This window comes from Gracilinanus agilis, chromosome 4, assembly GCF_016433145.1.
Source record: "Gracilinanus agilis isolate LMUSP501 chromosome 4, AgileGrace, whole genome shotgun sequence".
NCBI classification, from domain to species: domain Eukaryota; kingdom Metazoa; phylum Chordata; class Mammalia; order Didelphimorphia; family Didelphidae; genus Gracilinanus; species Gracilinanus agilis.
In genome coordinates, this window is record NC_058133.1 from 169,305,071 (window position 1) to 169,318,492 (window position 13,422).

Sequence of the window (13,422 nt, forward strand, 5' to 3'; positions counted from 1 at the left end):
ATGAAGGATGAGGACTTCCAAACAGCCCTTGGAATGAGCAGTGTTGGTAGCCCCAGGAGAGCAGTTTCATTGGAGCAATAGGGGTTGCAAGCCCAACTGCAACTAACTGAGAGGGTAGTGAGTGGCAAGGAGGTGTTTAAATAGACCTCAGAGAACTAGAGAAGAAACATGGGGTGATAGATTGAGAAGAGAGGGTGGTATGGTGGCAGAAGTTTTTAAGAGGTTGAAGATGAGGGGAAGAGAGAAATAATGGGGATCCTCAAAGAGATGGAAGGGAATGGGAATAAGAACATGGCTGTCTTGGCAAGGAGAAGAGCCACATCTTTGTTATAAACAAGGACAATAGAGGAGATGAGTATAGGGAGAAGGAAGATTTGAGAACTGCTGTAACAAGTTGGAGAATGCCTGGTAGGTGTCCTCAGTTTTTCTTAATAAAGTAAGAAATAAATATATCTTCTAAGGAGGTAGGGCTTAGGGATTTGAAGAAATGCCTTTGGAATGCCCAATGAGGGGAATGGTATAGAGCAGTGGTTCCCAAACTTTTTTGACCTACCGTTCCCTTTCCAGAAAAAAATATTACTTAGCTCCCCCATCACATACTATCACTGCCCCCTTACAATTATTCACTGCCCCTAAATGCACCTGTGGCCATCACTGCAGAACCCACCAGAGGGCGCTGGCGCCCACTTTGGGAATCACTGGTATAGAGTTACAAAGAGTTTCAGAATTGGAAAGGATCTCAAAAACAATATACCTGTACCTTAAAAGCTTTAACGTTAAGACAACTTGTACCTTAACCCCTCTTTTAGCAGACTAGTCCAGTGGTCATCTAGATTTTGCTTTAAGGGCTTCCAGGAAACCTATCCACTTTGACATCATTTAGGAAGTTGTTTCTTTCTTCAAAGCTAAATTTACCTCTTTGTAAACTCTACCTATTGCTTTTAGTTCTATCCTCTTGGGTCAAAGTAAAAAAAGTACATTCTTTTTTTTCCAGGTGATAACCCTTCAAATATTTGAAATTTACCCCTTTTCCCTTTTCTGAACTTCCCTATTTCTGTTGAGGGTAATACCAACCTTGCAGGCTCCCACATTTACAGCTTCAGAACCATTCTTATCTAATCACTTTTCCTTAGCCTACATATCTGATCAGTTGCCAGAACTTAAAAATTTGAGCACTATAAGATCTTTCCCCCTAGTTTTCTCATTATTCATATGACTGCTACCTTGTTTCAGACCCTCATCAGTAATTCTCCAAGCTTTTTTAGTCATGTACCTTAATGGTAAAATTTTTTTCAGCATGCACCCTTGGTATGTGTATATTTCTTTATTTCTTTTTTTTTTTTAAAACCCTTACCTTCCGTCTTGGAGTCAATATTGAGTATTGGTTCCAAGGCAGAAGAGTGGTAAGGGTAGGCAATGGGGGTCAAGTGACTTGCCCAGGGTCACACAGCTGGGAAGTGTCTGAGGCCAGATTTGAACCTAGGACCTCCCGTCTCCAGGCCTGGCTCTCAATCCACTGAGCTACCCAGCTGCCCCCTTGTATATTTATTTCTGATGTAAGTTATATAAATGTACTGGAGATGCAGCAGGGTGTAATGGTTAAAAAAGCTGGTCTCTGAGCCAGGAAGATCTGGGTTCAAGTACACTGCTTCTAATATCTACTAGCTGTGTGACCTCAAGGTGAGTAATTTCTCTGTGCTATAAGCAACTTTCTAAGACTTTGAAGTTAATAGAGAAGGTGCTTACCTGCATTGGAAGGAATTTATTTATGTAGAATTTTTTTATGCCAAAGAAATCACAGGTCTAGGCCCTGTGCCATTGCCTATGCATGTATTACCATGTATTTAGGAATAATCGTATACATTGTAGTGTACACACATAGAGTATGGGGCAATAGATGAAGAACTGGCCATGAAATCAGAAAGACATGGGTTCGAGTTCTGCCTCTTGACACATACAGCTTGTTTGGCCATGGGCAAATCACTTAACTTCTTAGTGCTCTATCCCAGAGGTATCACAAAAAATGTAGCCTGCTAGAACCAGATTAAAATGTAATTGGGAAATAGTTAACAAAATAAATAAATATATAGTCAAACATAGATTAATGTTTTTTAAAAATCAATATGTGACTACAGAGATCCTCATGTACAGTTTAGTGTACATTTATATTTGAATTTGACACCACTGTGCTAGACAACTCTTTAAGTTGCAAAGAGGATACCAACCTCGTAGAAGTAGCTTCCATATGTAGGAGTTCCTGAGCTGGAATGAAGCTATAGTTCATAGTAGTTTAGGAAAACTACTTTTGAACGGGGCATTCAGTGTTTATAGGGCTGTTTTATATTATATATAGAGAAGAATTGATATACATATAGATATATATCAGTCATTGTAGTTCAGGAGCTTGGTGGATTGAGCATTCAGGGTTGTTGTTACAGGGTGTGTATGTATTTGTGTGTGTGTGTATATATATATATATATATATATATATATATATATATATACACACACACACACACATATATTTTGTCTGTCTCTAGATATGTACATATACACATATATATATGTCTGAATCTTGAAAAAAGCAAGTTAGAACAAAGATAAATTTTAATTTTTCATAGTATTTACATATATATATACATATAAATGCCTGAATATCCAATAACAAAATGTTTAAATTATCATTTATGACCATGGTTTACCCTCTAATTTTTAACATGTTGAGTCTGCTTATATACTGATATATATGCAGCACTTATGGACACAGGTATATATCTGATGTAGCAACCCAGCCTCTATAAGAAGTTCTTGCATGGGTTTTAGTCACCTGTGGAAGGAAGCTAAAGACTAGGAAAGCAGTGGGTAAGGAGTTTAAGGACTAGAGAGGGTGAGACATGGGTTGAACAAGACAAGTTACACAGAGAAAGAACTTCAGTGTCGTGTCAGCAGGCCAGCACAGAGAGAGAGAGTCTGACCCACTGCGCTGTTTTTTATAGAATTTTTCAGCATTGGGGATTTTCAGGATTTCAGTCAAACAAGTGAAACAACAAAAATATTAACATAATATTAGCGTCCAGTTACAAGATAAAGAAACAAGTAGCTACACAATTGTATAGCCGGGGCCCAGGAAAGAAGCTTACTTGAAAGTCCTTCCTGACTTCAGTAAAACCTTCTATTTCTAATACTGGCCCAAATTTATTTAGATGTTAAGTATAAGTCTTTGACATTTCAAAGGACCTTTACAATTGTTTGCTAGCTTTCAGACTGCAGATAATAATAGAGATTTAATTTTTAAGTTCAATGAAATTTAAGTCCAATCCATCTTAAGGATTTAGAAATCAATCATGAAATATTAGAAATATGTCCATAAATCTGGTCCATGAATACTTTGCTCATTAGAGTCAGCTTTTGAAAACATCTTTAATATATTCATGATTTGTTATAACTGAAAGACTCATCTGAGTAGGTTACAGAAATGAAAAGAAAATAAGAACACAGATGCCTGTTTTTTTCCAAAACTTTTTTTTACTGTTGAAATAAAAGTTTGTGAATTGTTAGGGAAAACAAATGTGTTAAGAAGTGATTATCTCTCTCTCTCTCTCTTCTATCTTAGAATCAATACTGTGTGTTGGTTCCAAGGCAAAAGAGTGGTAAGGGCTGGCAATAGGGGTTAAGTGACTTGCCCAGGGTCACACAGCTAGGAAGTGTCTGAGGCCAGATTCAAACCTAGGACCTCCTGTCTCTAGGCCTGGCTCTCAATCCATTGAGCCACCTAGTAACCCCAAGAAGTGATAACATTTAAAGATGGTGCCTGTTTTCAAAATAGAAAATCTATTTTGAAGTTAAATCTAAATTTACCTTAGTTCTAGATATCTTTCTAGTTTTGAATAAATATGCTTTTTATTAGCAAAAAATAGATGTTATTTGAGTGTGTGTATATATATATATATATATATATATAATATACATACACATATACACATACATGACTCAGTACTTAAACTTCTTGAGAAAGGAGAGGTGGAATCTGGAGGCTGATAAATCACATTAAAAAGGGGATCTGGACAAAATTTGTTGGGAGTGGAATGAACCTCCAAAGAAGGAGAGATTGCTGGTAATAGTGGCAGAGAAAGAATTTGAAAAGCTGGGTATGGGGGCACATATAATTCTTGCCTAATGGTAAGGATATGATTGATAGATTGCTTAAACTCTGGCATTTTCTGAGATTCAGCAGGGCTAAAACCAATCTGATATCCACACTAAGTCTAGTACAATTATGGTGAACCTCTGGGAATGGGAACTGGTAGCTCCCCAAAAAAGAGTGAACTGGCCAAGATTAGAAGCAGAACATAAAACTTCTATGCAAGTCAGCTGTGTGATCTGACCAATGAGTAGCCCCTGTACTTCCAGCCTGGGAGAGGTAAGGAGACCCAATCTTCTCCCCATAAAAGAAAGTAAGTTGAAGTAGAAAGCAAGGATTAAACCAATTCTTCTTTCTGGAGCAGTATATATGAGTCATGAAAGAAAAGGATGGAAAGAGCGTGAAAATGATTGTGAATGAAAAGAAAAATGTTAGAGAAAGGTCTAAGGAATCCCAACTTTATATAGACATTCATCCCAAATTTCAGCTCCACATTTCTGCCTCTGGAACATCTTTGTATGGATGTAGAAAGTATGTACTCCAGTCATCTCAAACTCAGTATGATAAAAATTGAACTTAACTATTTCTGCAATCTAGCTCCTCCTCTTGACTTCCTTATTTTTATCAGTGGTGCTTCTTCCAATCACCCAGACTTAAAACTTAAATATCATCTTTGATTATTTCACATTTCCTATGAGGAATCTAGTCAGTTGCCAAGTTTTGTCACTTCTGCCTCTACAGTGTCTCCTCTGTAACATTCCTCACAGGTGGTCACCAAGCCTCACTGAACTACAGAAAAAGAAGTTCATGTTATAATGGAAAGAGCCCCAGGATTTGACCAAGTATATAACCTTTGGCAAATCAACTAACCTCTCTAACCATCTCAGCTGTAAAATGGGCTAAATGATTTTTGAAGGCCCATCTATTTCTAAATCCTTTAATTCTACAATGAGAAACTCAATACTCCACAAGACAGTCTCATCCATTTTCAAACATCATAATTTTCTGCAGGTTCTTTCTTATATTGAGATGAATCTTCCTCCTTGTAACTTCCATCCATTGGCCCCAGTTCTGTACCCTGGAGCTACATAGAGGCAATTGACTGCCTCCTACAAATGACTATCATGTCTCCATGAGAAAAACCACAAACCCTAAAGGATAAAGGTCTGGGCATGTACCAGGGTCAGAATAAGAGCACCTCCCCAGCTGAGAGAGGGAGGAAAAACCAGTACAGCCTGGGTGGGAATTAGGCGAGGCACCTTAATAGGCCATCCATTTGTTACCTGTATTTATTGAGCATCAACTCTGCTAAGGCAATGTTCTAGGAACTAGGGGGAATACAAAGATATCCAAGAAGATACAAAGATTGCCTTTTAGGCCCTTATAATCTTGTGGTTGGTTGGATGTGGAAGGAGTTGAGGTTGTGGCCACAGGGCCAACAATGTAATATTGGTATATATCGGTATATATACCAAGTATATTGGTAAGACTTGAATGGACTCGAAAGAGACCAATTGGTTCAGCCTTCTTATTTTAGAGATGGGAAAACTGAAGCCAAGGGACATTAAATAAATTGCCCAAGATCAAATAGTGAATAAAGGACAGAGATGGGATGTGCACGTGAGGCCTTTGATTCCAAAACTAGTGTACATTTTGATTTGGGGGCAGCTGAGTAGGAGAAAAGGCAGGACTTTACAGAAATGGATAGGAAATGGGGAATGAATTGTAGGCGAGCAGGGATTTGGGTGGCTGGGAAATAATGATTGGAATGTAGAAAGGAGAATGAGGGCTGCTTGTATGATGCTGGGCACATGGGAGACGTTCAGCAAATATTTGTTATGGTTGACTTTAGGTTCAGAAATAGTATTGAGAACAAGGCATAGAAGAAATAATTGAGGCAGACAAGAAAATAGTGTACTTTTTCTTTCTGTCCCTATCCCTTGGTTCTCTGTCTCTCCGTTTTCCTGATTTAGTCTCTCCTTCAATCATCCTTTTCTCCTCTTCCTTTATTGCCTTTTTCTTTTCTCCCTTAACTAACCAGAATATAAAAACTTAAAATTTTTTGTAATTGTTTTTGTAAAGTTTTGTTTCCTATTAATTTTAATTTTATTAAATTAAATTAAATTAAATTTTAATTTCATTAAATTTAATTTTAATTTGTAGGCAAGTTGAAGAATTTACATGTTTCTTGATAAAACACAAAAATTGGTCATAAACTGTTTTTTATTTATATGTGGTCCTTATGTGATTTTTTCCCCATAGTTAACATTTTGGGATATTCACAGCCTTATATAAGTAATAATTGGACAGATCATGTATTATTTTGTACATAGTAAATTTTAAGAATTTTTAAAAACATAAAATGAATTTAATTTAAATGATTTCTTTTTTGTACTCTTAACATGATGCAGGATGGTATATTAAAAATAGTGCTGAGGGACGTCTAGGTGGCTCAGTGGATAGAGAGTCAGTCTTGGAGTTGGTGGGACCTGGGTTCAAATTTGACCTCAGACACTTCCTAGTTGTGTGACCCTGGGCAAGTCACTTAACTCCCATTGCCTAGCCCTTAAACCAATTTTCTGCCTTGAAATCAATACTTGTATCAATTCTAAGACATAATAATGTAAAGGTTTTAAAAGGGAAAAAATAGTGCTGGTTTCAGAGTCAAAGACACTGGTTCAAATTGTGGCTCTGCCACTTAATACTTTTGTCACTTTGACTAAGTCACTTCTAAGCCTCAGTTTCCTCTTCTGTAAACAGAGGGAGTTATAATAGATGATCTCTTAGGTGCTTCCCAGCTGTTAAGTTTGTGACTTATGACATAGTTCTTTGAACTACACTTTAGGTGCATTGACTATGTTTGCATGTATAATGCATTATATGTTTTAAATGGGAAGTCTCATAGGCTGTCCCTGTGCTATTTATTTACTTTCAAAATTGATGATAAACAATACAGATTTCCCTTTCATTCAAATTAGAATTAGTTTCATCTAAAAATTTGGGAGACTTATGGTTTGTTGATTTAAATTCTTAGTTCTGGCTTCATTTTAGTGACTGACCATGAACTGCGCTGTGATGTTAAAGTTGATGTGATAGGCAGCATTGAAATTGTATCTCGAACTCGGGAACTGTATGTGGATGATTCTCCGCTGGAACTGATGGTGAGAGCATTGGATGCTGAAGGTAAAGAACCATAGAGGAGATTCACTATTAACCTCCTAAAGAACAGTAACTTTCATCTCTTACTTAGCATATGAAAATATGCCTTTTGGAAAAATACATAGATAGAAACAAAATTTTTTCTCACATGGGGTAATTCTAGGTGAGGAATTCACAATTATGCATGTAATTTAGGGTTTTAGTCAAGTCTATTATGTAATTTTTTAAATTGCAGTTTCCTCAGAACACACACTCTCTCTCTCTCTCTCTCTCTCTCTCTCTCTCTCTCTCTTTTTCTCTCTCTCCCTCTCTCCATATATATACATATATATATATATACATATATGTATCCAGATTCTATTATTGAGCCCCTGATAATGGTTCCTAGGTAAATATTTCAGAACATTTTCTGAAATTTCCTGACTAGATTAAACCTTGTCCTTTTGACCTTGAAAGCAAAGTGCAAAATTTGTCCTTATCTTACCCTACACCTTAACATGAAATCTACTGGTTTTATATTACATTTTCTATGCTATTCTAATGATGTAATATTATTTAAGACTTTAATTCATTATAGCTTCCTCTAAAATTGTCTAAAAGGACATTTTGTTTCAGCGTAAAAGATGAAAATATCAGAAATACCTGGGTAACTTAAATGTCATTTGATTTATGATTGAATGAAAGGAAGGTCAGCCACACAGGAGCCTGTAGGATGATTCTTATCCATTTGACAATAGACATTAGTAAAGAGGAACAAAAGAATGTGTGACTTAACATTTGATAACCGGAAGTTGATCAACCTGATTCTCTCTGCCCTGCAGAATTCTACAGCAAAAGTGCTTACTTCCTCTGTGCTATAGTTTATGAATTAAATGTTAATGTTTTCAGTAATAGTGCTTATATATGTTCCCTGATTTAAGTTATATGTTCCCTATTTGCTGGTTAGGCTTTAGCTTCTATGTTCCTAGTATTTAGCTATTTTTAAATCCATATTTTCTGTCTTCTTTTTTTCTTGGTTTTGGTCTACAGGAAATACATTCAGTAGTTTGGCAGGGATGATGTTCGAGTGGAGTATTACCAAGGATAATGAATCGGAAAGGGTAGAGCTGTCTAGCAAAATTAGGTAACCCCCTAAACAAACACAGACCATCTGTGCGGGAAGATCCCATCTGCTCCTGGAGAACAAACCGAATGGCAGCCATGTTCATGGGTTTAAATGGCCCTGCTATTAGAATTTTTTAAAAGCAGATAGATTATTAGGAGAAAGAAGATTTCTAGTACAGGAATAGCATCCATTATATCTGGTGAGATTCTTCTTCATCCCAAGCTAATCACAAGGAGAGAAATAATATAGCATTGTGAAAGAAGCACCATATTTTGAGTGACCCAGGTTTTAATGTCTACTTTGATATACTGAGCAATCACTTTTTTTTTAAGCCTCAGTTTTCTCATTTTTAAAATGGGAATAAAATTGCTTCTCATGGGACTATGCAACAAGTACTTTTTAAATCATAATGCACTATTAAGAAAAGTACTGGGCAGCTGGGTAGCTTAGTGGATTGAGAGTCAGGCCTAGAGACGGGAGGTCCTAGGTTCAAATCCGGCCTCAGACACTTCCCAGCTGTGTGACTCTGGGCAAGTCACTTGACCCCCATTGCCCACTCTTACCACTCTTCCACCTATGAGCCAATACACAGAAATTAAGGGTTAAAAAAGAAAAGAAAAGTACTTATGATCTTTTTGGACTTCGTACTTGACTTGGTAATGATGTATCATTTAACAGTTCTACTGCCAGTGCAACTTCTCCTATTTTAGCTAATAGCTAAAAATAACCATTATTATAAGTAACTCTGTTTTCAGTACAGAGAATATTTCTTAACCCAGATTCCAATCCCATCTCAGTGGTAGTGAGAGATATAGTTAGTAAACTCATTCCTCACAGTTCTTGTGGGAAGAAGAGTTAGATCTCTGCCTCCTTTAGTCACTGGAAACATTTTTTTAGTCTAAGTAGAGCTTTTGATTTTTCTGGTTCTATTAGATGCAAACTTAATTCTGTTGTTTTAGGATTCTGAAATACTCTGAAGCTGAATATTCTCCACCAAAATATATAGCCGAGATGGAAAAAACAGGGAAACAAGGGGATATGATTCTGGTATCTGGAATTAGGACAGGTGCGGCGGTTATAAAAGTTCGTATACATGAACCCTTCTATAAGGTAAATTCATGCTATAAACTTTCATTCCCCAAACTTTGTTTATGTATAGCTTCTTATTTGTATTCAGTACATATTAAAATCTCATTTCATTTCTGCCTATTTGCCTTTTTACTATTCAACCACTCTCTTCCCTTCCAGAAAAAAGCATTGAATTTCTTCTTCTTAATTAGTGACTAAAATTAGTATATTATCAAGATATACAGTTATCCTTAAATTTTATCTAAAAGTAGAATTTAGGAGTTGGAAAGATACTTCCCAGAAGTTTATTTTAAAATGCTACTTTTAACATTGCCATTGAAGCTGGCATAAAGAATATGCTTATGAAAGTGTGACTGTTTTGTTTTTTTCTGTTAGAAAGTGGCACCTGCATTGATACGTCTGCTGGTTTTGGAGAATATATTCCTTATACCATCCCATGATATTTACCTTTTGGTAGGAGCTTATATCAGATACAGAGTTGCCAAGATAGTCCAAGGGAAAATGACAGGTAGGTATTGACCCTGCACAATCTCATTTTGCTACTGAATTTTGACAAATCTTTTCTCCAATGGCAGCAAAGATAAAAGCATTTTAAAATGAAGTATGTAGGGTCCTCTTTGTGTTTTTAAGTCTTACTTATTCCTGTGCCAATATTGGACATGGACATTAAGGATATCTTGAACTAGATAGCAAAATAGTCAACTGTTGTTTTGGTTTCATTACTTATAGGCATTTGAATTCTCTGTTTTCAAACAGTTCTCAGACTGTCACTATCCCAAACCAAATGACTGTACTTGCTGGGCCTTCAGAGATACCAGTTAGAAAATAGTAGAGGAGTCTGTTGGGGGCCATGAAAGGGATTTCAAATTCTTAACTGCAAAGGTTCTTTTTAAGAAAGCCTCTATAAAGCTATTATGAAAACCAATCAGCAGTTTTGTCATTGTAGTACTTATAAAAAATAATTTGTCCCACAAATTTAATCAAGCCTATAAAATGTAGTATTGGTCTCTTTCACTCCTCAACCTATTAGGTCATTAGTATAAGTTTTCACTTCAGTTGATACATATTTAATTTCTTTGCAAATAGATAAGAAGAATCCTCACAATAGAAATAGAAAGTAGAAGTAGAGTCTATGGCTCCTTTTTTAGATCTTCTACCTGATATCCTTGAGGTTTGATTTTTTTTTATACATTTTCATTGATTAGGCCATTATCTATTTACATTGCTTATCTCTGTATCTTTCATTTCTTGCAGAGGTCGTTTTTCCCCTGGAACATTATGAGCTTGAATTGCAAGATCATAAAGTTGCACTTACTATAAATGTTTCTGATAAAGTAGCCTCGCTGGATGAGAAAAAAGCCATAGTAACTGCTATCCAACTGGGCCAGACTAATCTGGTCTTTGTCCATAAGAGTATCCTTTTGATTATGTTTTAGTAGTCACAACGTCTTATGTTAAACATGGATCAGGTGTAGTGAAAAGATTTCATACAGTGATGGTGAACCTTTTAGAGACAGAGTGCCAGGTCCCACCAACCCCCCCCCCTCCCAGATCAAGTGCTGTGCCCAACCACCACCAGAGACTTCGTGCTGTGCCCCTTCCCACCACCAAGTGCCAGGTGTGCCTTACCCACCCCCCACACACCACCTTACCTCACAAAGGAGAGGAAGAAAGAATCCCTATTGGGCTGCTGGATGGAGGAACAGATAAAGTGAGGAATGTCCTCAGTGAGTGTAGAGAGAGGGAGAGGAATGGTCCAAACACTCTACTCCCCTAAAGCTCTGCCACTTGTGAGCCACCCATCTTACCTGCTGTGGGCTCCCATTGGGCTGCTGGGCAGAGGGATGGGTGATATGAAAAAATGTCATCAGGCATGGTGGAGAGGGGGAGGGGAGCAGCTCTGCCCAAGTCCCTCTGCCTTTCTAGTAACTCTGAGGGTAGGGGAAGGGGATGAGGGCAGCTGTGTGTCCACAGAGAATGCTCTGTGTGCCATCTTTGGCACCCATGCCCTAGGTTTGCCATTACTGATTTGGTATATGTCAGTTAAGAGCCCTAATCTATAGTTCTCAATAATATAGTGTTGACTTTGTAGGCCTCTTTTACAAGAAACTACTTAAAGATATTACCTGAAATATTTCTTTTTTTTATACACTTCAGAGGTAGATTTTAATCCTCTGTAAGTCAGAACTTTATAATAGAATTTCCCAATAGTGGAAGGGGCTGCTTTCCTAGGTGGTGAGTTTTCCCCTTGCTGACCATTTCTGAAGGAAACTAAAAGGCCATTTTCAAGGGTGGTGGTTGTAAAGACTCACATTCTTCCATGCCATGTTGTGAAGCATATCTCTATAACATGAACTTTTCAGAATGGGTTATCCAGTTTATGAAATATTTGGGCTTCTTGCTCCTGTTTGCTTTCTGTTCTGTAACACAGCTTTTGTAATAGGGAAAAGAGACTAAACTTATTTGTATACTTTAATATTGGTTAGTAGCCTTAGCACTATTTTTAAGTTGAATACATTAGGAGAATGAAGTTTGGGAACAATCTGTGGATTTTATTTAATCTTGTTTTCCCCAAGTTAGCATGGATAATTGAGGGGTGGCTTTTTCAAAATGATTTTCTTAAGGTTTACCAACAGCTGCTTTCTAGGAACTGACTACAGAGGGACATTTGTAAAAATCTGTTCAGTAAAAATACATAAAATTAATATTAAAACAGACAAAATTTAAATGATTTGGACCATATCCCTCGGTTTTGCATTAGAAATACTTGACATTTGAAATGAAAACAGTTCCCAACTCACTGACGGACTGTTCTAAAAGTTCATTTGTTCTCTGATCAGCTTATAAAAGCCTACTTAACCCATGTTGTATCTGAAACATAATACTTAACTAATATTGTGCTAAATCATGTTAACAATATTTCTTTTGAGAAAATGCATTATTAGTCTTACTATGGGGCAACAGTAATACATTTCCTCTACCCTTGTAGTGGGAGCAGGAATTCTCTCCTTTCTCCTGCCAAGTAGTGGGAAGGAGGATTCCATTAGTACTGAGTGGGCCTGGGACAAGGGCTTCAGTTGATTGGGGAATTAAGAGAGTAAGTATTGAGAGGTAGGGACTGGGCCAGGGGTAATGGTAAAAAATTGGAGGGATTGGACTTTCTGCCATTGTAAGCCATCTTTCAGTCCTTCTCTTCATTCTGGGATGAGCTCTCATAGTTACTCCCATTATTTTATTCCTTGGGTCCCATTGCTTAGTCTTTCCTTTTTCCCTCCCAGGGGTTAAAAGTCTTCCTATCCTATATACAAATCTTATCTTTTTTCACTTCCACCCTGTAGGGAAAAGTGGTACCAACTGAGATCTTTGGGTACCCCAAGACATTTCATGAGATTGGGTGGTGGTCTCAGGGTGACCCTTGGGCTGTGATGGGATGTAATCTAAGCATAACTTTTTGTACTTCAAATATGCATGAGAAAAAAATTCATTTTATTGACTATTTCATGGACAGATGAGCTTACTGGTTCATAGTTTTTGTCAGTCAGCCAGTAGTCAGTCACTAAATATTTATTAAGCAGCTTCTATGTGTCAGGTCCTGTGCTAAGCACTGGAGATGTAAAAGGAAAGGTAAAAGAAAGACTATGCCCTTGACACAACATTCAAAGAACTAGATGCAAATAAGCTCTATAAAGGATAAACTGGAAATAATCAGCGGAGAGAAGGCATAGAATTCATAGGGAATGGGAAAGGCTTCCTCTAGAAGATGAGATTTTAGCTGAGACATGAAGAGATCAGGAGTTGCAGATGAAGAGGGAGATTATTCCAGGCATGAGAAATAACCAGTAAAAATCACCAGAGTCGAGAGATGGGTTGACCTTTTTGGGAAACAATGAAATAATATTGAGGGAGAAGAGAAGAGGGCCCAAGACAG

The 13,422-nt window shown here is 37.2% G+C and overlaps 1 protein-coding gene across 1 annotated transcript in view; it reads left to right on the forward strand.

Moving 5' to 3' along the window:
• Positions 1-13,422, forward strand: part of NUP210L (nucleoporin 210 like) — a 128,866-nt gene that overhangs the window by 6,128 nt on the left and 109,316 nt on the right. The window contains exons 3-7 of the mRNA XM_044672740.1: positions 7,193-7,324; positions 8,330-8,423; positions 9,365-9,515; positions 9,870-10,002; positions 10,749-10,907. Of these exons, the coding sequence (XP_044528675.1) occupies positions 7,193-7,324; positions 8,330-8,423; positions 9,365-9,515; positions 9,870-10,002; positions 10,749-10,907 (669 nt within the window). The remainder of the gene's footprint in view (positions 1-7,192; positions 7,325-8,329; positions 8,424-9,364; positions 9,516-9,869; positions 10,003-10,748; positions 10,908-13,422) is intronic.